We start from the raw sequence: 21,510 nt of genomic DNA on the forward strand, positions 1-21,510 counted from the left end.
TAGTTAACCAAAAAATGCTGTATTGTGTACAAACCCAAGATTCAAAAAGGAAAAAAGGAAACATTTGTCATGTCTTTTAATTGTTTTCTTTCACAAACACTGAGGGATATGAGATGAACTCAGTTACCTCAGTTTGAGCAACTCTTCAATGCATTTGGGATGACAGTGTAGTGTGAAGGTGCATTATATAATTCCATGTACAGTAACTTCTCTCCTCATGTGATCTTGCAGGGTTGGATTGGTCATAGTACATTTGACCAGTGACAGTAAAAGAATTAAGAGGGTTGTAAATCACCCGCGTGTTGCCATTTTAAAGATAAAGGCAGGAATGTTGTACCACTCAAGTCATTCAGTGCTGGCACAATTAACAGCTTAAGCTCCTTAGGCTGTTAGCAGAGAGGAAGTAATGTATTTGTTAATTGCGTGCTAAACAAGGGCAGAAAAAAGCAACAGGAACATAACTGGGAGGTTTTTATGCTACTTGCATCCTCAGCTTGCTTATTTAATACATTTTAGTTTCCTGAAACCATTTAAATGCTTTTTTTGGCTGTTGTTACACACTTAAACACCAGTGAATCACATTCTTTGGCAAATAATTTTAGTAATTCTGTAGGATGACTTTTATGTATTTTATAACAAGCTTAAATATGAAAGAACTTACTTTAAGATCCAATGTCTTAATCTGAAAGCTGGGAATAAAATAAGGTTCCTGGTCCCTAATCTAATGAAAAAACATGATATATGTTATTGACATGAGGATTGCATCCTTTTCATACAATAGATCATACTGTAGATAGAAATAATCCTCGTTCTCATACACTGATGCAAGTCAAATCAGGGTAAGTAAAATTAGAAGCAGACATGAGTAGTCTCACAGTTTCAGACAAATAGTGAGATAAAAGACAGAACCATTCTTGCTTTAAAATCTCTGTCTATTAGTATAACATAGTGACCTCTGCCCTGTGACAGACTTAAGTTGAAAACATTTAATATGAAGAAGGAAAGCTCTTTTCGTTGTCTTACTTTTAAAGATGGGATAGAAGGTTTATTTTTGGTATTCTGAGTTTAGGCTGTTCTCATTCAAACATGCTGGACTTTTGAAACAACATGGAAAGTGGTCCCTTCAAGCCTTTCTAAGTTTAGGGGGAAATGGAATTGGATTCATGCTGAATTGAAATGAGCCGTTATCATGGATCAGAGTATATCCCAGACTTTTGGTAAGGCTTATTGGTGATACAGGCATATCACTTGTAACCCTTCAACCCCAATGCTTTTTCTAAATTTAATGTGTTTTTTTTTTCTTTTTTGTACTGTTGGTTTTGTAAGGCAGCTCCTACTCAGTACTGTACATTTTTTTCCAAAACAATTTATTTGAAAGGAAAAAACACTAATGAATTATCCAGTAGTTTCCTGGTTTCACATAGTCCTTCTGCATATGTTTGTGAAGATGCCTGTGGAACACACAAAAATTCCAGAAGAAAACAGGAAATGTTGCAGTATTTCTGGGCTTTTGACTTACGGTCTTGTTCCCATTAGGGGCTGTTGACATTGCCTCGGGGGCATGTGCCAATTTATTGATTATGCTAATAAGTTGTCCCACCATCGAGGCATATGTGCTTGTGATTTGGAAGTAATTTCTGTTGCAGGTTGTTTTGTGTCTTTGTTTTTACAATTGATGTATTACTCCATAGGAAAACAAACCAAAACCAAAACACTTTCTGGAAAACACTGTATTTTTGGCAAGCAAAAAGTTCTCTGTGTCTGAGCATGTAGCTTGTATGCTTCTGTTAATCAAGTTAGATCACAGGTTTAACTACTCTGCAAAACAGATTGAGCTTTTTGCCTTTAGGAAGCTGTTCCTTGAGGGTTTTCTCAACCTAAAGGAATGCTTAGATGGAGGAAACACTTCTGTGATACTGCAATATTTATTGCTCTCGGCTGAAAGCAGCTAACATGTACCACTCCCAAAGGTTTTTTCTCTTTTGGGTTTTGGGTTTTTCACTCGAGGAGACTATTTCATGATAAACAAAGCAGCCATTCACTCATCACTTTCCTTCCCAGAAGACCAAACAGCTGCCCACTTTCCTAGCAGGGAATCCTTTTTTTCTCAATGGGTCCCTGAGGTCAAAATGGCAGAGGAAAAGATTACTTTGATTGCATGTAAGCTGTATGTAAGAAGAAATGTTGTAGTATAAAATACTGTGGCTGCTTCTGTTAAAATGTACAATGTTCTGTTGGGCTTTTGTAATAGTAGTGAGTTTCTGTCCAGTGGAACTCTCCAGCTTGACCATATTGATTTCATTTGTTTTTAAAATTTAGGACTTCAGTCTTCAAATGGAGCTGTACTAAGTAGGAGAGAAAAATGTGGAATATTGTCAGTATCCGTATGCTTTTTCTTGTGAGTAGGCTGAAGAGGAGAAATACTTTTGTTGAAAAGTTGAAAAGATAATAATTCTTCTTCTTAAGAAGGCTGCCAACTTTCAGCAAAAATAGTAATGTTGATGAAAAGCCTTTTATCCATTTAAAAGAGAAATAGGAGGATAATTTTATGCCAATTTATGAAAGATTAGATTATGAAATATTAGATTATGAAATGTTAGAGGGATCTCCTCCCAGCTTGAAGTCCTCTCTTTATCCGTAGCCCAAGCTCTCTGTTGACCAAGAGGTACCTACTTGTGGAAGAGCTTTTTGAATTATGAGCAATTGATCATTGTGATGTGAGCAAATTCAAGCAAATGCATATGATAAAACTCCAGAGACAATCAAATACCTTCTGGTTAAACAATCTTCAGAGGGTTACAGCCTTAAGTCACTATTGAACTGAGCTGGATATGAACTGGTGACCTAAAGGTGAAAGGGTTTTAGCCCCTAAACTCCAGGCATTGATTTCTAATTCTCTTGTGAAATCAATCCCATGACATAGATATATTGAGTCACCTCATGGCTGCCCCGACTCCCCTGACCTTTGTCCTCTCTATAATGTATGGAAGAATATTTAATGCAGCTTGTTTATGAAACAAACTGTCCCCTTTATCAGCTGCTGCCCCAGGCAGCATGTGAACAGGGCACGCAGCGAAAGGAAGATGATTAAATGTTTGGGTTCTCGGTGTTACTCAATCTGCTACATGAAGTGCTATGAGCCAGGTTGGCAGAGCCCTGCGATGAGTAATGGTTGAACAGCATTTTCTTACACTGGAATTCTAATATCATGCTGTGTTCTATCTGTGGTGTCGGGGCTGAGCTGTGTTAATGAAGCGAAGGCTGTCCTGAAAGAGAGCGTGGGTCAGAATGAATGGGATGAAGATTGCTATTGGCAAGGAGCTGGCAAGAAAAGACTCCTAGTCTGACTCAGCGGAGCTCAGGAAGCTTGAGGGGAAAGATGGTAGTTTGATGTAAAAGGAAAATTAAAAAATAAACTTCTAAAATGTTCTCCAAGGACTTTTCAAAAAAGTGGACGATTTAGTTCGGTTTAATCCTTACTAGGCCTCACCTGTATGCTGTAAGTAGTGTAAACTAATTTCTGGTACATATCACAACATTAAAAATACGTGATAAGGACCAAAGGTTGTTTCAGGCAGATGTTGTTGCTAAATCTGGTTTAGGCTGGTGATGATTTACGGGAGTTTCCAATAGTGACTGACCTAGAGTCCACATGACAAGATGTTATGTCCACTGTCCAACTTTCTGTTGGACAAATATTTCGGCCTGTGGCTTTAGCAAGTTGCTGGACACTCTCAGCAAAATGATAAAATCTAAAAACTGCACAGGTACTTCTGTTTTACTTTTGGAAATGGTCCCTTCATGCTTGTATTTGAAAATGCATTGCTTGCAAGTGGCAACCAGGCAAAATTGCAATGCTGCTGGTCATGCTCGATGTCCTGCCAAACATATGGGAAGTTTTCAGTTACTAACAGAAGCATTTTTCATGATTTCTTAATCTGCATAAAATGCATGCAAACTCTACAGCTTTTGCCACATCCGTTCTAATTTTGTTTCCTTTTGTTGTTGCTTTTATTGCAGCTACTGAAGGCTCTGTAATGTTAGACAGTTGCTTTTGTGCTGACTGATATAACACAGGGGATTCTGCAGAGTCATGAGTTGTCCTGATTTTATGAGTCATAATGACCTTTATCATCCTACCGACCAGGATCAGAGAGATAATAGCCAGCTTTCAATAGTTGTTAGCCAGTTGTTCCCACAAATACCAGACCAATTTCCACATGTATTTATGCTTTTAATAAATTCTTCTGAGCCACTTGAAAACTAATGAAATTGCTCAGGTTGTAAACCAAGCAACAAGTTTTTACAAAGCATTATATTTCAGTGCTTCTATTTTACAGAAGGAAAAAAGTATTGACCATTAATCAGAAAACTTAATTTGCCAGAAAAATTTGTTCGAAATCACCATTCTCGTTAATGGCTCTTCACATTATCTACCGTATTATTGATCCTTTACTCCAGTTATACTATTTATTTCCAACATTATTCTGTATCTGTTATGTGAAATGCATTTCCTTTATTTTATTTTTGCCATCTTTCAGTTCACTGAACACACCCTTTCCATTTCTATCCCTGTGATGACACATAAAAATGTACATTAGATATGATTAAAATAAAATAAAACTTCATGCTTCAGGTCATGTGTAGAGAACAGGCAGAAAATTTCCATGGTGAAGATCATCTTCTAATTGCACACCGTAGGATTTCTTTGTAGATAAAAATTATTTTCAGAGTTGCATTGGTCTGATGCAACATGAAGAATTCCTAGGAAATACTTTAGAAAATGGACAAAAAAAGTTGTTTAAGAATGAAAGACAATCAGCTGTGCAAGGAATGCCCTTTATTTATGGTGAAAATGGCATCACCATCATGAAACTCCCTTTGAGGCTCAGACTGTGTATCTCAGAATGAGAGGAAATGGCAGCGTCTCTGGAAATGCCCCATCACGCCTTAGTACAATAAGCTTATTTACGTGCAAGGACTATGTCTCTGTCGTGCCTATAAAGCTGCAGACATTTTGTTTCCGTAATCATAAATAGTTTAAACTTCTGTGAAGTGCTAACACAGTCCAGCCATAATTTGAGAAAGCCACTTTAAATTAATAGCCCAGGAAGGCTTCAGTATTATTTTCTTCTCTAAAAAGGTTTCTGTAGTAGGAACTTGGTACTTAAATATACTTAAATCTGGTTAAAAAGAATAGATTAAATATACCTGATTTCTTAAGACTTAATTGCATGTTTAATTTCAATGAAAGCTGAAACAAGAGAAGTCTGTACTTTTTGTAGTGTTGCAAAGGGCTGGGGTTAAGCATGTGGTTCGGTACACTTCAATCAGAAATTATGGCCTATTTTAGTTGTTCCATAAATGTGGGGCTCTTTTTTTGCAATCTGGTAACCAAAGTGCAATACAGTAGGCTTGATGTAGTATTTTTTTTTGAGGAAAATGTTAATAAAAAGCTCAGGTATTGAAAAAAAAAGATAAATACAGCTTTTCTCCAGGAAGGAGTTGTGTTTGGATGTTATTAATAGTGACTCACCTATCTCATTTGATTATATGTATTGTTTATTTTATCAGGCTTCTCTGGCAATTGTGTTGGCTGTGGGAAGAAGGGTTTCTGCTACTTTACAGAATTCTCAAATCACATTAACCTTAAACTGACCACTCAGCCCAAGAAACAGAAACACTTAAAGTATTATCTGGTCAGGAATGCACAGGGAGCTCTGACCAAAGGATCTGTAATCTGCTGGAAAGGGGCAGGTAAGATAATGAATCTGTCTTCCTCCAGCTCTGGCTTTCATCAGCCGAGCTTGGCTATCAGAGGGACGGGCATCTGTGTAAAACCTAAGACAGACCAGCTGAAAGAAAGACTTTAAAGCTAAGTGATTACTTGGCCAGCTGTAAAAAGCAATTGACTGACCTAATACGAAGGTGGCACATCTGAAGGCACCGGTTCCTCCCTTCCAAGTGCCGTAGTCTCTAAGTAATTCATGTGTGAAATTATCAAATCAAATACGCAGAGAAAAAGCAAACGCCGCTGGTGTCAGGGGATAAGAAGTTCCTTTTTTTCTTAAAGAGTTCAGAGGCCGACAGTCTTCACCCAGCACCTGCTCAAGCACATTGTTCCAACTGCCAGAAAGTTCGGGTCTCTCGGGAAGCACCTCAAGTGAGCTTCTCCCAGCAGCGAACCCCGGTGCTCCAGCTGGGGCTCCGCAAACAGGTACCGCTTGGGGGAAAACACGCCGGGTTATCCCCTCCTCGTACTCTTCTGTGCGTACTCGTGTGGGTGGGAAGGCAAATAAATAAGTACGCTACCACATAAAAGAAAACAAGTTGAATAGATTTGGAGATAGATGGCAAATAAAGAAAGCAATCACACTTTGAAGGCTTCCTGCTGCCCATTTTTTCCTCTCAGGTTTATGTATAAAAGGTTAGCGACTAGTAAATTAGGTGTTCTGCAGCTTGCTCATAGCCAAGGCAAACCAATATTTTTTTAAAAGCCATTATCTTTAAAGTTGCTGAAAATAGGTATTACATTCCTCTGGCTGTTGCTTGTCTGGTCACAGATGACAAATGTTACAGGAACGTGTGTTGTTTCAGCTTTTTTTTTCTGATGCAGTCTATTTCATGTTGTGACCAGAATCGTCTTTAATGCAGACATTACATGGGCATCAACTTATAAGCTTCAGAGGTGTGTTTGTTTTTTTGTGTGGGGTTTTTTTTTTTTTTAATTAAAAACCAAACTAATGACCAATATCTGTAACTTTTTTTTTTTTTTTTGGTAGTAAAAATGATTTCTGGAACATTTACATTAGCTTGACATAAATGAAAGGTGATGGATAATGAGGCTGAAGTGATGTCTCTCAGCTTCTTCATAATGAAAATAGTTCTTTAGTGTCTTGTGGCTGTTACAGAGATTCACAAGGGAGAACCGAGGCACATCTCTTGGTGGTTATATTCTCTCTGTGAGATAGAAACCTGTTAAATAGTTGTGGTCTGGAATACTGAAACTCTTCCAGAACAAATCATTAATCTCCTTATAATAGCAGATCGGCATTTTTCTTTTGTCGGACATATACAGAGAAGCTACATTAATGACATGCATGTTAGGCTTGAGAAAACATGTCTTTTTAATCAAGCGTAGTTAAAAAGAAGCTTGGAAAGAGGATGTCAAATTGGAATGGAGACTTAAAAGATTTTTAATACATTTTAAACAACCTCTCTCTTTTAGCTCGTTCTTGAGTAAACTTGATGTAAGAGCTAGGATCCACCTGCAAAAAAGCTAAAGGATCTGACTTATGTCTTCAATTGCAGACTCAAATTTTACTCAGGCACTTAACTGGGAGTCAGACAGCAGTAATCTGGTATGAGATCAGAACTGGGTTCATTTTATTCAGCATTGAATTCACTCTGAGCAGATCCCGATGGCTCTATTAAAGCAAATGATCAAGTGATGAGTTTATTGTATCACCTTGGGATCTTGACCACAAGTGTTTAATGTAAATACTTCATTTTTTTCTTGCCAGCTGCAGCCATAGATCACATCCCTTCAACAGCAGCATTCAGCTCAGCAGTTTATAACGGCAAGGAATCACCTAAACAGGTGGTGAAAAATAACCTGTCTGCTCTGACAAGACCTTCAGTATTAGGTATTTGTATGGATTTGTTGTTTAATAAACCTGAACTCTCTATTGGGTGTAATAGTAGCATTGAACAAATGATATCTTAATCATAATTTCCTGTATAAATAGAAATTACCAATCCCTTCCAAGTCCTTTCTGATCATAATGCCTTTTTTGGTGTTAATTTTCAGACAAAAAGATGGTTTTATGTTTTCACCCATAGCTTTTTATAGGTTCGATTATTAATTGGAAGTTGTTTTGTTATATTTAGAGTTGATTCACTTAGTGGAAGTACAGACTACATTCTGAATCCAGGTTTTTAAAAAAGTGTCAGTTTGCATCAATCTCACCAACAGGTTTTGTGAAGGGAATTAAGAAAGATTTATAAGTAATAACTCCTAGGATAATTCCTATGTTATAGTTCACCTTGGGATGAACACTAGACTTTGACAACTGGCTCTAAATTATAGAAACTGTCCTCACTGCACCATTATAATAATGATTTGGGTTAATTGTCTTCTGTTGCAAACTGTATTCTGTGTCACTGGCTTGTTTAAGCAAGAAAGTTAGTCTTCCCTATGGCTAGAAACACACTATAACTCTCTTCTAGAATAAATCTTCCCAAGTTTCCCTGTTGGCATCACAGCCAAATTATTTTTCTCTGCCTATTCAGGTCCTTGCTCTGTTTCTTCCATGCAATAATATATTCTTGCTAATTCATTTCAGATGGATTACTTTCACATATTAACGTATCTGCAGGAAAGAGTACAGCATTTTCAAATAAAATATTATTTGTATTGCTCTAACTAACTTGTGACTTTTGTCTCAACGTTATGCCAGGAAACTAAATTAAATAATCAGTAATATGGCCAAGTACTGCCCTCATGTGGTAAAAGTTTGAAGGACAAACTCATCTTTGAAAACCTGTATGTAAAGCTCTTCTGCAAGTGAACAATCTTATTCTAGATCTGAAGACTTCAAGTATATTTTTAATATCTTTTGCAAAATTTAAACCCCCTTTTTATATAAGATTCTTAATCTGTCTTGAATCTTATGTGGGAGTTCTGCCAGGAATTATAGCCCTGCCAGTGGGAAGTAGTGTTACAACTTCTGCATAGTTATGTCCAAAAATAGAAATGACTCAGTCGTGCAAGATGCTGAGCAATTCCTGGAGGACTGTTGACTCTCAATAATTAGAAATAGTTGGTATTAGCAGAAGCTCATCGTTGTAGGGGTTTGCAGGAGTGCACAAGGAGATTCAAGAAATTAATGAAAGAAAATTCGAGAAATTAATCATCAGGAGCTCCTAGAGAGACTGTGAGAAGGTTATGTTTTTACAGATAAAGGTGTTTCAACTGCATGTGGATAGGTGGAATGTGCAGAAGTAATTTGCTAGGAGTTAATATGGACTAACGTCAAACCAAAAATGGTAGCCAGCGAGAAGTGGCAAATATACTGTAAATGGGAAAATCGTTGAAAAGAACACAGATCTTTATTAATATTATCCTGAAATCCTTGAGAACTTTATTTTGCAATGTTTTACATGAAAGATAGTGTTATGTGTTCAGAAATTAAAGGAGCAAAATGCGTATAGTGTTGAGTCCAAAATAGCAACACTTACAAGTGTTCTTAGTATGTCTAATTTTTACTACATTATTCTTAGTACAGAGTAAACATTGGCATAAAATAAGGAAAGTCTGCCTAGATACTTAAGAGTGCTCTGCATCAGAAAGTTTCCAGACATTTAAGCAGGACATAGCTATGTAAAATAAAAACCATTAAAAAATTATTATATTCATGGACTTGACCCTGTCTACCACAGTACTTAATATACACATTCAATCTATCAAAACATATTAAATTACCATACACAAAACTGAATGCATTTTATTCTAATACTTTTCTGAAATATTACTCTTATTCAGGCACTTTAACAAATTCAGGGCCTCCAAAAAAGCGCCATAAAGGTTGGTCACCAGAATCTCCATCATCTACTGAAACTTGGAACTTGCAGCTCAATCCACAGGCTCCAAACAGAATTAAAAACGGTAAGCTATACCCAAGGTAATGATAATGTTTGTTTCAGTATTCAGGAGAAAACGGGGGGAAAGAGGCAATATTTTAAAGATATCTGCAGATTCACATTAGAGTTTTGTAAGGTCTTTGATACCTACGTGCTTACCTATGTTTAGGTGTTTCGTTTCCATTGATTTCTTTTTGAGGCTCTGAGCCTGACTCTCATTAGGATCCAGTCTTCAAGTCATTATTAATAAATCCCAACAGATGCCTGTGTCCATCTTTAGACACCGAAACACCTTTGGAATATTCAAATTAGGGTCATAACTGATGTCAAGGTAGCATTTGTTCTTTTAACTCTTGGCCACAGCGTTCTTGGCACTTAGTGTAGATGAAGCCTAGAGTGTCATGGAAGTGTAATAAACCTGCTTTCCCAAAAATGTTTTCTTTTAATGTGTTACAGTTTAAATTAAAGTATTAATTAAGAAGTTATGATGGTGCAAATGTTGAATCTTATTTTTGTCTTACTTACTATAGCAAGAAAACCTGTTTAGAAGCAGGGGAACTAAAAATAACATACAGAACACACAAATCATAACTATTTGTGCATGGGTATCTCTGTATTCTTGCATTCATACCTGAAACTGTTTCTTTATAAACATTTCAAAATCTTGAAATGCCCGCGTGATGTTCATGGTCACAACAATATAATTAGTCCTCCAAGACAGTTAGCATAATAGCATGGGTTGTAGCAACAGCTCATGAAATGTGTGATGCAACCATGAAAAGCATTTTAATACTGATTCCAAATGTGGGTATGAGATGATGCTGAGTAACTTGTCTTTGAGGAAATCATTATTAGAGCTCGCTCCAGTAATAATATGTTTAAAATCTTAGATGGAGGAAGCCTGTCATCTTTACCACATTCTGCTTTGGTGGGGCCAGCCTCATCTCCGATGGTGGGCTCAGGAGAACCCGTCTCAGTTCCTGACAACTTGCTGAAAATCTGTAAAGCAAAGCCAGTTATTTTTAAAGGTAAAAACCTCAACCCCCCCAACAAGATGTTATATTTTTTTGGTAAGAGATGTAAAGATATGTCCTATTGCTAAACACTGCTAAAGCTGTCTATCTAAAAACGTTTATTATTAAAACTGTTTAATGCATACATGGGAAATTATGAAATGAATGTCATGTGTACAAATATTGTTTATTTTGTAGGTCATGGAAACTTCCCTTATCTTTGTGGGAATATTAATGATGTGATAGTGAGTCCTTTGTTGTACACCTGTTACAGAAATTCACAGTCTTTATCTAGAGCATATGAACAATATGGCACCTCCACAATACAGCCTATTTCAGAGGAAATGCAGCTCTTACTGACTGTGTACTACCTTGTTCAACTAGGTAAGATTATTTTACATCCACATAGACCGCCATGAATGTATTATGTGCTGGCAAATGAGAAAGGGAATATTAGGGTACGACAATATTAAATACCAGTCTTAGGACATGTGATATTAAATAATCTCATTCATGGTAATGAAATAAAACTAAATAATTAGTTCTTGAAGACCAGACAGATTGAAATATAATAATACAAAGTTCATCTTTTGCTATAATCTGGGACCTCAGCAACGAAAAATAAAAATAAAAGGTTTCTTTCATTCTCTCCTCTTGCATACAGTCTGTGGTTTACAAGTAGTAGTATGCTGAGACAGGCAGCACTCAACCTCTTAAATATTTCTAATTACTGATACTCAGGTTCCAGTTAAGGCATCTTTACCTGAGCATCACAAAGGTACCTCAAAATGAAAAATTTGGTTCACATCTGCTAAAAGCAATAGTCATGCATGCAGGAATCTGAAACATGATCGTCTCTAAAAAAGTACGTATTTGGGAAAAAAACCCAAAAACCTCAAGGTTTTTTTTTAATTGTTTCATAATACTCTCCTCTTATTTTTTTTTTAGCCTCGGACCAGGTTCCTTTGATTGAGGATTTGGAACAAATATTCATGCGTTCGTGGCGGGAATCACACCTGTCTGAAATCCGCCAGTACCAGCAGGCTGTCCCCCAGACCTTTCCTCAAGTCCCCAGCCAGGTCGCGCCTGTGACTTCAGCACAGCTGCCCTGGCTGGCGGGTCTCGCCGCCAGCTCCTGTAACGACAGCGTCCATATCATTGAGTGCAGCTACTCTCTGGCTGAGGGCCTTTCTGAAATGTTTAAGCTGCTCATTGAAGGAAAATTAATAAAGACAAACTACGTGGTGATCATATGTGCCAGTAGAAATCGAGCCATTGATTCCTGCATTGTGATAACAGGTGAGATCACAAGGGTGTATCTCTGGGCAAAACAGAGTAATCTGGCTTTCAATAAGCTGCCTCAGAAAGCAGAGCTTTCACCAGCAAGTAATGGGTTTTGCTGAACCCAAGCTGATGCTGCACGGTTGGGTCTCTCCCCAGCAAGTCATATTCTGCCTGTTTCACCTGTTTTCTCACCCAGGCATCCCATCCAACACTACTACAAATGATGGCGAGTGACAGCACACACAGTACGTAAAGCTCTCCTGCTCTATGTGACTGGGATATTACTGTGAGCAGAGGACTGAATATTTTCTGAGATTCTCAAACAGGGGTGTCAAACTCATTTTCACTGGGGGACTGTATAACTGTAATTACTCCTACCTTTATATAGTCCTAAAATTACATTTGGCCCTTTGAAGGCAACCGCGAGGCTGATATGGCCACCGGTGAAAATGAGTTTGACACCCCTGTTCTAAAAGAGGGTCTTCCAATGTCATTCCCTTCAACAACCTTTTGAGGGTTGTGCTGATAATGAAACAAATTATTTGAATAGCCGTTCAAAGATTCATTATGAGTGTAAGATAACTGACAATTCCTTTGACTATTTATAAGCTCTTTTCATATACTGCATCAAGAAATATTTCCTAAAAAGAGAAAAGAACACAAAGAATCATAAAACATGGTGTCTGGTGCATACATGTACAGGAGAAAGCAAGACTCATCTCTGCTATTTTTGTGTATGTGGGTTGTGTAGCTGGGTAGTGTTTTTATTATGACTTTGATAATTTTGGAACTTCATTTTGAAGTGCTTTCAAAATTACTTTTTTGTCTTTTAGGAAAGTATCAGGCAAGAGTTCTGTCTGAGAGCATGCTCACTCCTTCAGACTACCAAAAAGAAGTTAACTATCAGCTGGTCACTGGAAAGGTGGAAAGTCTGGGGTCCTTCTTCAACACACTCTGCCCAGGTACTGAGCAGGTTATAAAGAGGCATGTTTCCAAGGCCCTGAAACTTCTAAATCAGAGAAAATAGCTGTGCTCATTACCTTTCCAGAAACAAGACTCTATTAGTAAGATATAATAAGCTGTGAAAGTACATTTGAACCAAAATTCCTCCTAAAAGTGTCAGTTTCTAAAATCCCTCAATTTCATAAAAATATGCCAGCAAATAGCTGAGCATATTATCCTTAGCTGTACAAAGACATCTGTAGACTGTGCAGTCCATATCCATAAGATGCATAAATTCTTTTGCCCTAAGCACAGAAATAATTTAGACCGTGATAGAACACAGTTGTTTTATCAAAGGAAGGATTTGTCCTTTCAACTTACCATGCTGTGAACCTGATCACGACGCACGGGAAAGAGGCAAATTGCAGAGAGACAGGATAACCGGATCATTTTTTAACTGAGTAATCCTGCCTGAGGATTCCCACAGGCAGGATTATCTGGGTATAGATCCAGCCACATGAAGACTTAAATTGTGTCACACAACTATAGCAAATGCAGCATGTTTGTCAGTGTTAATGGGATCTCACAGTCCCCTCTGCCATTCATGTCACGTCAATAAATCTGTTCTTGGATCACAAGAATCCTTCTGGGTGTGTCATGGTATTTTGAGTGGCCACTTAAGAGAAAGTCACTTTCCTTGAACCATCATGTAGTTATGTTAGTGTTTCTGTTCTTAGTATCTTCAAAGTATGGTTCTCAAAATCACTTTTGCTATTGCTGTTGTTTGAGCAGAACAAGTCAACGAGCATCCTAAGAAGAGTTGCTGTCTATATCCACTGGATTGCACTTCATGGGGCAGGCCCTGGCTTTCTGAGCTCAGTGCAGATGTGATCAAACTTCTTATCAACTGCTCAGAAAATACTAAATGCTCAGGACAAGTATACTACTGCATACTTTCATCTGCAAGCAGGGCCCCTGCTGAATAGAATAGGATAGATTTGCAGATACGCATAGTTCAATAAAACATACCTCGATTGCTTCAGCATTGTGTGTAGCTACAAAACTCGTATTTCTCTTTCATCTCCAGAGGGATTTATTTTTCTTTCTGTCTCTCAAAAATGTTAAAGATTTTTAAATATTTATCAGATTTTCCAAAGTTTCTTGTAATCCTTACTAGTAAACAGCATCGCTCCGTAAACTAAGCCAGTTTTGTGTCTTTGTTGCTGCTGATTTGCATCAGAGCCTTGAGGCTGTTTTTTTACCATCCTCCATAAATGTCCTAGTTGGTAGTCTGCAGAGCTGGTCTGTCATTCCTTGGCCTGATTTGCATTTTATTAGTGGTATGCTGTAAAAGCAGATGCAATAGAAAATAACGAGAGGTTTCCTGTATAAAGCAGGCAATAAGCCAAATCAAAATCAGTAAGAAATGCAGCTCTTATTGATGTGGACCTTTATTCCACTATCCCTTGAATTTGATAGAGAGTGACATTGATCTTTTGCTGGAGAAGTTTTATCAGGAAAACCAAGGACACATCTCTTCATCGCTTTCTGCTTCAGTGACTAAACCAACAGCACTGAATGGAACGGGAGCAGCTGTGTGTACAAGTAAGTAAGGAAGATTTTCTGAAGAGGTAACAGAACAGAGTGCTTGAGAGCAGGTCTCGGTGTGCAGTTAGATCCACCTGGGCAGAGTCCTGTGGCAAACAGCAAGTCATTTCTTGGGATATTCAGATTTACAGTGATGGAAGCTCTGATTCCTTCCACTGGGTATTGTAGTCTTTGAAGCTCCAAGCAGAATGCTATTGCACGAGTTCACATTCAGCTCTCAGACATTTAAGAGACTTATAGGACCAAAATGCCCAAATGTGGAAAGATTTATTTGCATATTTCATATAGAGTTTACTAAAATGGAAGTCCTGTTCATAAGCAAAGCACCTTAAAGAGTAGATCAGTCATTCTTTGCCAGACTCTAACATTTTTGCTTTACATTAGACTTTGGGCATATATCTAAACAAAATTTTGCCTTTTTCCAGGTTATGAGATTGAACGACATCAGATTCGTCCGTTCCAGCTGGCAGTGGCTCAGAAATTGTTGTCTCATATTTGTTCAATTGCTGACTCCAGCACTCAAAATCTTGATTTGGGTTCCTTCGAGAAAATTGATTTCTTGATTTGTGTTCCACCCTCTGAAGTGACTTATCAGCAGACTTTGTTTCATCTCTGGCACTCAGGTCAGGTGCTCATTAGTTAGCTTAATTTTAGATTTACAGGAAATTGTTAACTGCATTTGCATCTGGAAATACTGACATATGTTCCATTTCTTTAGGTATTTTATTAGAACTTGGATTAGAAAAGGAACATCTTACAAAGCAGAGGGTGGAACAGTATGTTATGAAATTAGATGCAGAAGCCCAGATTAAATTCAAAGTATTTTTACAAAACTCTATGCAGAATCCACATACACTGTTTGTCCTCATCCACGATCATGCACACTGGGATCTCATGAGGTAAGAAAACTGTAACTTGTTTTTAGAGAAATTATTACCATTTGCACTAGCTCTCAAGATCAGCTTTCTGATTTACCCCTTCTTTCATCTTTGTTTGCATCTTTCTGCTAACTCTCTCTTCCCATGTGTTGAATAAGCATGTTTTCTTTAAAGGTCCTTCATGACTTATTCTTATCCTGCTTACTATATTATGCTTCAGTGGAACATTTCAGCTTTCCTTGCTCACCATTCTTATCTTCTTTCAGCCACAGCTATTGTTTTTTTTGGCTGGTTGTCTTTTGTTCAAGAGAAAGCTTCCTGTGAAAATACACAGAGCTCTTTATCCTCTGTCGGTGTCCTCTGGGCTGTAAAACATGCAAAAACCCTCCGCAGTGAGTAGACAACTAGTGACCCAACACTGCTGCTTATTTTTTTAACTGTTTGTAAATTTCCCAGTACAATGTGTTTTCTATCCAGAATCACCAATTTGTAAGAATTGAAAGCTTCTGTGAATTCATAGTAATGGCAGGTAGACTTCTCAGGGAAGAAGGGAGTTTTCTGTCCAATGTTTACCAAGTTTCCCATCAGCTCACTTGTATCACTTAACTGAGCCCTATTTCCTTGGCTTCTCAACAATCTGCCTGTTGAGAAGTTGGGCTGCTGTTGCTTTTCTGGCTCCTGAGGCACTGGGGAGCTTGGAGAACATACTGAATTCCAGAAGCACCAACAGGTGCCAACTTTAGGAGCACAGTAGTGTTTCTGAAACCAAAAAATATGGCATTTTACTTGTGAAAGAAATGACACAGTCTTGTCTTTCACACTGGCTAAGAATTATGACTTTGCCAAAACTTTATTTTTGCATGTGAGGGTTCCTTGTTCAACTCCTCTAAATCTTAGGAGCTTACATGACCTATCACAGCTGTCACATCCTTTAAGGCATTTATTCACTTAGCATCCTTGAGTGGTAGGGAAATACCTGTATTGCTGCTTACCTCTGATATTTCTTCTTATCTAATAAAGATATGTGACAAATATTTAAGTGACTGTTCTGCACAGCAGGATTCATGCCACCTGACTGCAGTCAGTTAAAGGAGATGCCTCCACCAGGAGTGTAATTGCCTGGGGTTGCCCATAAAGTCACAGCAGAGACAGGGCAGCTCTGAGGGCTGACAGATGATGGGTGGACACAAACAGTTTCTGGAGGTGCTTATCCCTCTCTGCTGGTAACAGAAGGACCTTGCAGTGATGAAGCTTGTAACTTTGTCTCTGCAGGTAAATGCCAAAAATTAAACAGCATTAATTTGGACTGAAGTTTTACACCAAAGCAAGGAATTGACTGTAGGTGTTCCATGGTACTGGCATTCGCCCAAAAAATAACTACTCTTCCCTTTCGTAGTAGCTCTATCACAGGTAGTTCCCCTCTGTTTTTCTCTTATACTAACTTGCTGTCTGTCATTTTCTATCTTTATTTTTGTAGCTACGAATGATATTTTCGTAAGGGCAACACTAACAATCTGGCCAAAGTTAATACAGGACTATATGTCTAATGGCAGCTGCTCAAACATCAACTTCCTTTCATCCTTTATCTCTCATATGCTGGTAGCTGTAAGGGACTGGTAATTTGCTAGCTAGGGAGTTATCAGACTTACAGAAATTTTCAGCTGCAGTGAAATAATTTGCATTTCTTTTCCCATCCTTCTGTGTAACAAAAGCAGGGCAAAGAATAGAGTCCTAAGTTCCTTATACATGTTTAACTTTGATTTCACATCTGGGTTAAAGCTATTCCACTGACACAATTGTTCCCTTGTGCTGATCACTTTGGAGCATTTTGGGTTTCTTTTTTGCAGTGCTATGCATAGCCTTTATCCTCAAACAGAACTGTCTACAGGACTTGTTGATAGACTGTTGAACTGCAGGGAGGTGAAAGAGGCGCCAAATATTGTGACTCTCCATGTGACTTCCTTCCCCTATGCGCTGCAGACACAACATACTCATATCAGCCCTTACAATGAAATCCACTGGCCTTCTTCATACAGCAATGTAAGATGGATGCTTTGAGGTGCTTTTCTGAGCTTTTTATAAGTTATTTTACATTTACATGCCTGGTGAAACTCTGTATGTCCCATGATTTTCGTGCAAAAGAGTGAAGTTTGCATGGCATCTTTTTCTTGTTCAGTTTGCAGCAAGTTCTTTTTCCCTTTGCTTGTCCTGTCATTTCTTGCCTTTTTTTAAACCTTTTTATATAAACTATAATAACTGCTAAAAATCTTTGAGCTACATAAATGGAAACCATCTGAAAATCTGTCTCTAGTGCATTACTGTATAAATATGTGTACATGCGTGGATTTTCTTCATATGTGTGCACATTTATTCCATATGTAACTGTTCTGTCTGTGTATATGTATATATGGAGAGATAGAACAAATGAAATGGGAAAATTAAGTACAATCTATTTTCTAAAAAAAAAATAGTTTATTTCTCTCTTTGTTTTAATATGTCTGAGTATATGATGCTTATTAGAGAATGTGATTGCAAATATATCAGATACCAATGATTAATCCATTGTAAATGAATAATTTATAGACTTTACCTTTAAATTTTTATTGCCTCATTTGCTTTAGGGTGTAGATTTATACCATGAAAATAAGAAATACTTTGGGCTGTCAGAATTCATTGAGTCCACCCTCTCTGGACACAGTATTCCACTGCTTCGGTACGACAGCTCTTTTGAAGCAATGGTCATGGCTTTGGGAAAGAGGTACAGTGCTTTCCTTTGGTTAATGCAGGGAATCTAGGAGCTCTGTTCTAGTGACTTGAGTTACTAGCTAGAAACCTACTTCTTTTTATTTTTTTTTCACTGTCCCACAAATCCATGTATGCAAGAACATTTAATTTGGTCTTATATTCTCCTTACATCTTTTTTCTATATATTTGGCTGGCAGTCTGTTCAGTCTAGGCTGCCTCTTACTGTGATCATGATCACCGTTTAGCACAATTTTGAGTAACTTCAAATGTGTTATTACTTTTGTCTAAAGTTATCACTTGCTGACCCTGGCTGATTTTGATGTGTATAATTTGTATATACTGCACTTAGACCACAAGGAGAAGTAGACGTATCATCAGATCTTGATAATACATCATCAGTTTTCCTTGGTCCTTGTGGAACAAATTTAGAATCACTGCAAAAAAGCAGTGACAAATTCTCTGCATACCTGCTGCTGTAGGTGATCTCTCTGGGGTTTGTAGGAAGAATGAGATGTGACAGGTAGAATCTCGTGCATTTGTATGGCTGATAGACAGAGCACATCCACACAACTGCTGGGGCTTGCTACAGGGTGCTGTGGACCTCTGATCAGACAGACCAGGCACTTTTCTGAGCAAGCTCTGGTCCCTCTTTATACTGTGCACCTGGGTTTCATTTTCATGAAAACTGGAGCATAGGAAGCTATTGCATGTCCATGTCTCTCCCTTCCGTAGACTGGGAATTGAGACAAGGTGTATCTGGGCTTGGGAATTTGTAGTGCTCATTGGATGCTGCCTACGTATTCTGGCTTCTTGGAAACAAGGGTGATTTGGTTCATGGGTTGAGTAAGAAAAGAGAGAAGAGAAAAAAAATAAGAAAAGCATGTCATGAAGAGCAGTGTTCTCATTGACAAGTGCATTCGTTTTGATTGATGGTATTACTGAGTGCATTAGCAAATATTCTGTGATAAATTTTGTAACAGTGGTGAAGTCTTGGTAAATTGGTGTGATGTAACTTTACTGGACTACTTGCTTAATCAATATTTACTAAGAAATGAAGACACAACATCATTTCCAACTGTGAAATGATGCCTTGCGAAGACTATACAACTGCAATTTGGTGAGATTCTGTTGTATATTAAGTATGAAGGATTCTGTACAAGAGAAAAACCTGAATTTATGATATTTTGTAAAACATTAGCTTTTTCACTTTAGCCTTTAATGCTTCACTATTTAATTCACCATTTATTTCAGGTTCCCCAGATTACACAGTGCAGTGATAAGGACTTTTGTCCTCATACAACACTACTCTGCAGCTATGATGGCAGTGTGTGGTCTTTCTCAGATGAAGAATTACACCTCAGTTGAAACTTTGGAAATCACCCAAAACCTAATAAACTCTTCAAGACAATGTCCTAGTGGTCATGGCCTCATGGTAGTGTTGAGAATTCCATGTACTCCGCTGGCTGCAGTGGCATATGAACGTCTGTATAATGTAAGGGAAAGACTAGCCCTTGAAGATAACTTTGAAATAATCTTGGGAAATCCTAATTCTGGAATCACGATAGGGAAGCACTTTGTGGAGCAACTAAAGGTAACTTGCAGAATGATGTGTACCTGGAAGCTTCATCAGATGGGTAGGCGGGGAGACTTTACTACTGAGAGTTATGTTTGGGAGCTGAAATGCAGGACTTACTAGTAAAAATAAAAGCTACCTTAAGGACCGTGACTTTATCTTTTAGACATACCATCTGTGACTACTGTCCTACTGCTAGTTAATACTTCAGTGGAATATTAGCTAATGTGGCTAGAACTTGACTTCCCTAGCAAGCATCAACCTTCCCAAACAGTTGAGCTCCTTTTATTTACAGGGGCCATGAGCAATAAGGAAAAAAGCCAGATAAAATTGTCACAGTTTTAACAGAATTTTCTCACAAAATCATCATAATGCAAAAAGATTTGACTGTTTGAGAATTATATTACGCTTCTCACCAGCAGGTGGCATAAAGGCATCAAATCAGTGATTCTGTAATAGTTATGGGTACTACAGCACCCCGGTAGTTACAGCTCGGGACTTTATGCTTTCTGGATCAGGTGTTGGTTTATGGATTAATTTATATCCTTTAGGTCCAGAGTCCTGGGTTATGTATGTAACAAAAGCCCCTGATACTGTCTTGCTTTTCCTAAAATTACCATAATCTGATCATATGATCACAAAAGCAAAAATATATTTACATTCATGGATGGTGTAATATATATACAGCACACAGTCCCTCTGTCTGACAGTGTTATATGTTAGACAAAGTCATTTGAGATCCAGGGCCTAATGCTGATCTCATTCTGCTATAAATTAAGCTGTGTTCTGAAGTGTTCTGAATCACATCCTGGTTATCTGACATGGATAGTAGTGGTAAATGTATGAATGTCAGAGGCTGAGCTGTTGTACTATTCATCCTACTGTGCTTCTTATCTGTCATACAGCAGAAAGGACTGACTGGTGTAAATAAAGCAGTATAGCCTGATGCTGAACAGTCAAACAATAGATCTAGTTACCGAACTTCTCATGAAGTTTTCAGGAAAATTGACAGCTTTGGGGGAGAGCAGGAGGCTTCAGAGGTTAACAAGTGAGGACAGTGGTGTGTGTGTGTTGAACACTTCCAGCTTTGCCCTGTTCCTCTAAGGGGAAAAAGCCTCGTTCCCAGCTCATTTCCTTCCTTGGACTCAGACATCCAGACCATGTCTGCCACAAGAACAGACTCTGGACTCTCTTCTCCCCCAAACCCCCTACTCAGCTTTACCATTGTACCATATCCACTCTACCTGTCTGTGTCCTGCCCTCAGTGCTTTGCAGCTGGGAAGCTGGGATTATTTTCAGGCTGGGACATACTGTCTCAGTCTCCTCACACTTAGAGCAGGCAGATTGCTAGCTGTAATGCTTTAGGAATTGTGCAATCTACCTCTGTTGAAATTGGCCCTGCTCTGTGGTTTCCTTTGGTGGAACATCCATCCACTGTATAAACTGATTCATATAATGGATGATAAAATTATATATTTCTGTATATTTATTCGCATCATATAGATATATCCAACAGTATTTCTTATATTATACAGGTATGGCAGAAAATTGAAGATGTAGATTGGAGGCCACAGACATATTTGGAATTGGAAGGTTTGCCTTGTATATTGATATTTAGTGGTATGGATCCACAAGGGGAGTCTTTGCCACGGTAAGAAGATCCAATATTTTCTCAATGGCAGTTTTTAATCCATTGCTTACCAAATGGCTAAAGATGAACTGTGTAATCACTTGCAGGAGAAGAAAACACATTTCAGTGTCAAGATGTTTCTTTTCAATTTTTTGACAGCCTTTGTATCATAAATACAAACCCCATATTATTAAT

The 21,510-nt window shown here is 38.0% G+C and overlaps 1 protein-coding gene across 10 annotated transcripts in view; it reads left to right on the plus strand.

The window, feature by feature from the left end:
- GREB1 (growth regulating estrogen receptor binding 1) overlaps window positions 1-21,510 on the plus strand; it is a 74,235-nt gene that overhangs the window by 22,338 nt on the left and 30,387 nt on the right. For all 10 annotated transcript variants that reach the window (XM_082047821.1, XM_082047827.1, XM_082047824.1 and 7 more), the window contains 15 exons: window positions 5,575-5,757; window positions 6,074-6,217; window positions 7,524-7,646; window positions 9,545-9,667; window positions 10,533-10,670; window positions 10,854-11,039; window positions 11,604-11,954; window positions 12,773-12,901; window positions 14,361-14,486; window positions 14,915-15,112; window positions 15,208-15,388; window positions 17,215-17,407; window positions 17,989-18,125; window positions 19,364-19,703; window positions 21,221-21,336. In XM_082047821.1, coding sequence (XP_081903947.1) covers window positions 5,575-5,757; window positions 6,074-6,217; window positions 7,524-7,646; window positions 9,545-9,667; window positions 10,533-10,670; window positions 10,854-11,039; window positions 11,604-11,954; window positions 12,773-12,901; window positions 14,361-14,486; window positions 14,915-15,112; window positions 15,208-15,388; window positions 17,215-17,407; window positions 17,989-18,125; window positions 19,364-19,703; window positions 21,221-21,336 — 2,668 coding nt within the window. The remainder of the gene's footprint in view (window positions 1-5,574; window positions 5,758-6,073; window positions 6,218-7,523; window positions 7,647-9,544; window positions 9,668-10,532; window positions 10,671-10,853; window positions 11,040-11,603; window positions 11,955-12,772; window positions 12,902-14,360; window positions 14,487-14,914; window positions 15,113-15,207; window positions 15,389-17,214; window positions 17,408-17,988; window positions 18,126-19,363; window positions 19,704-21,220; window positions 21,337-21,510) is intronic.

The sequence above is a fragment of the Streptopelia decaocto genome (genome assembly GCF_964273445.1).
Source record: "Streptopelia decaocto genome assembly, chromosome: 3".
In the NCBI taxonomy this organism is placed as follows: domain Eukaryota; kingdom Metazoa; phylum Chordata; class Aves; order Columbiformes; family Columbidae; genus Streptopelia; species Streptopelia decaocto.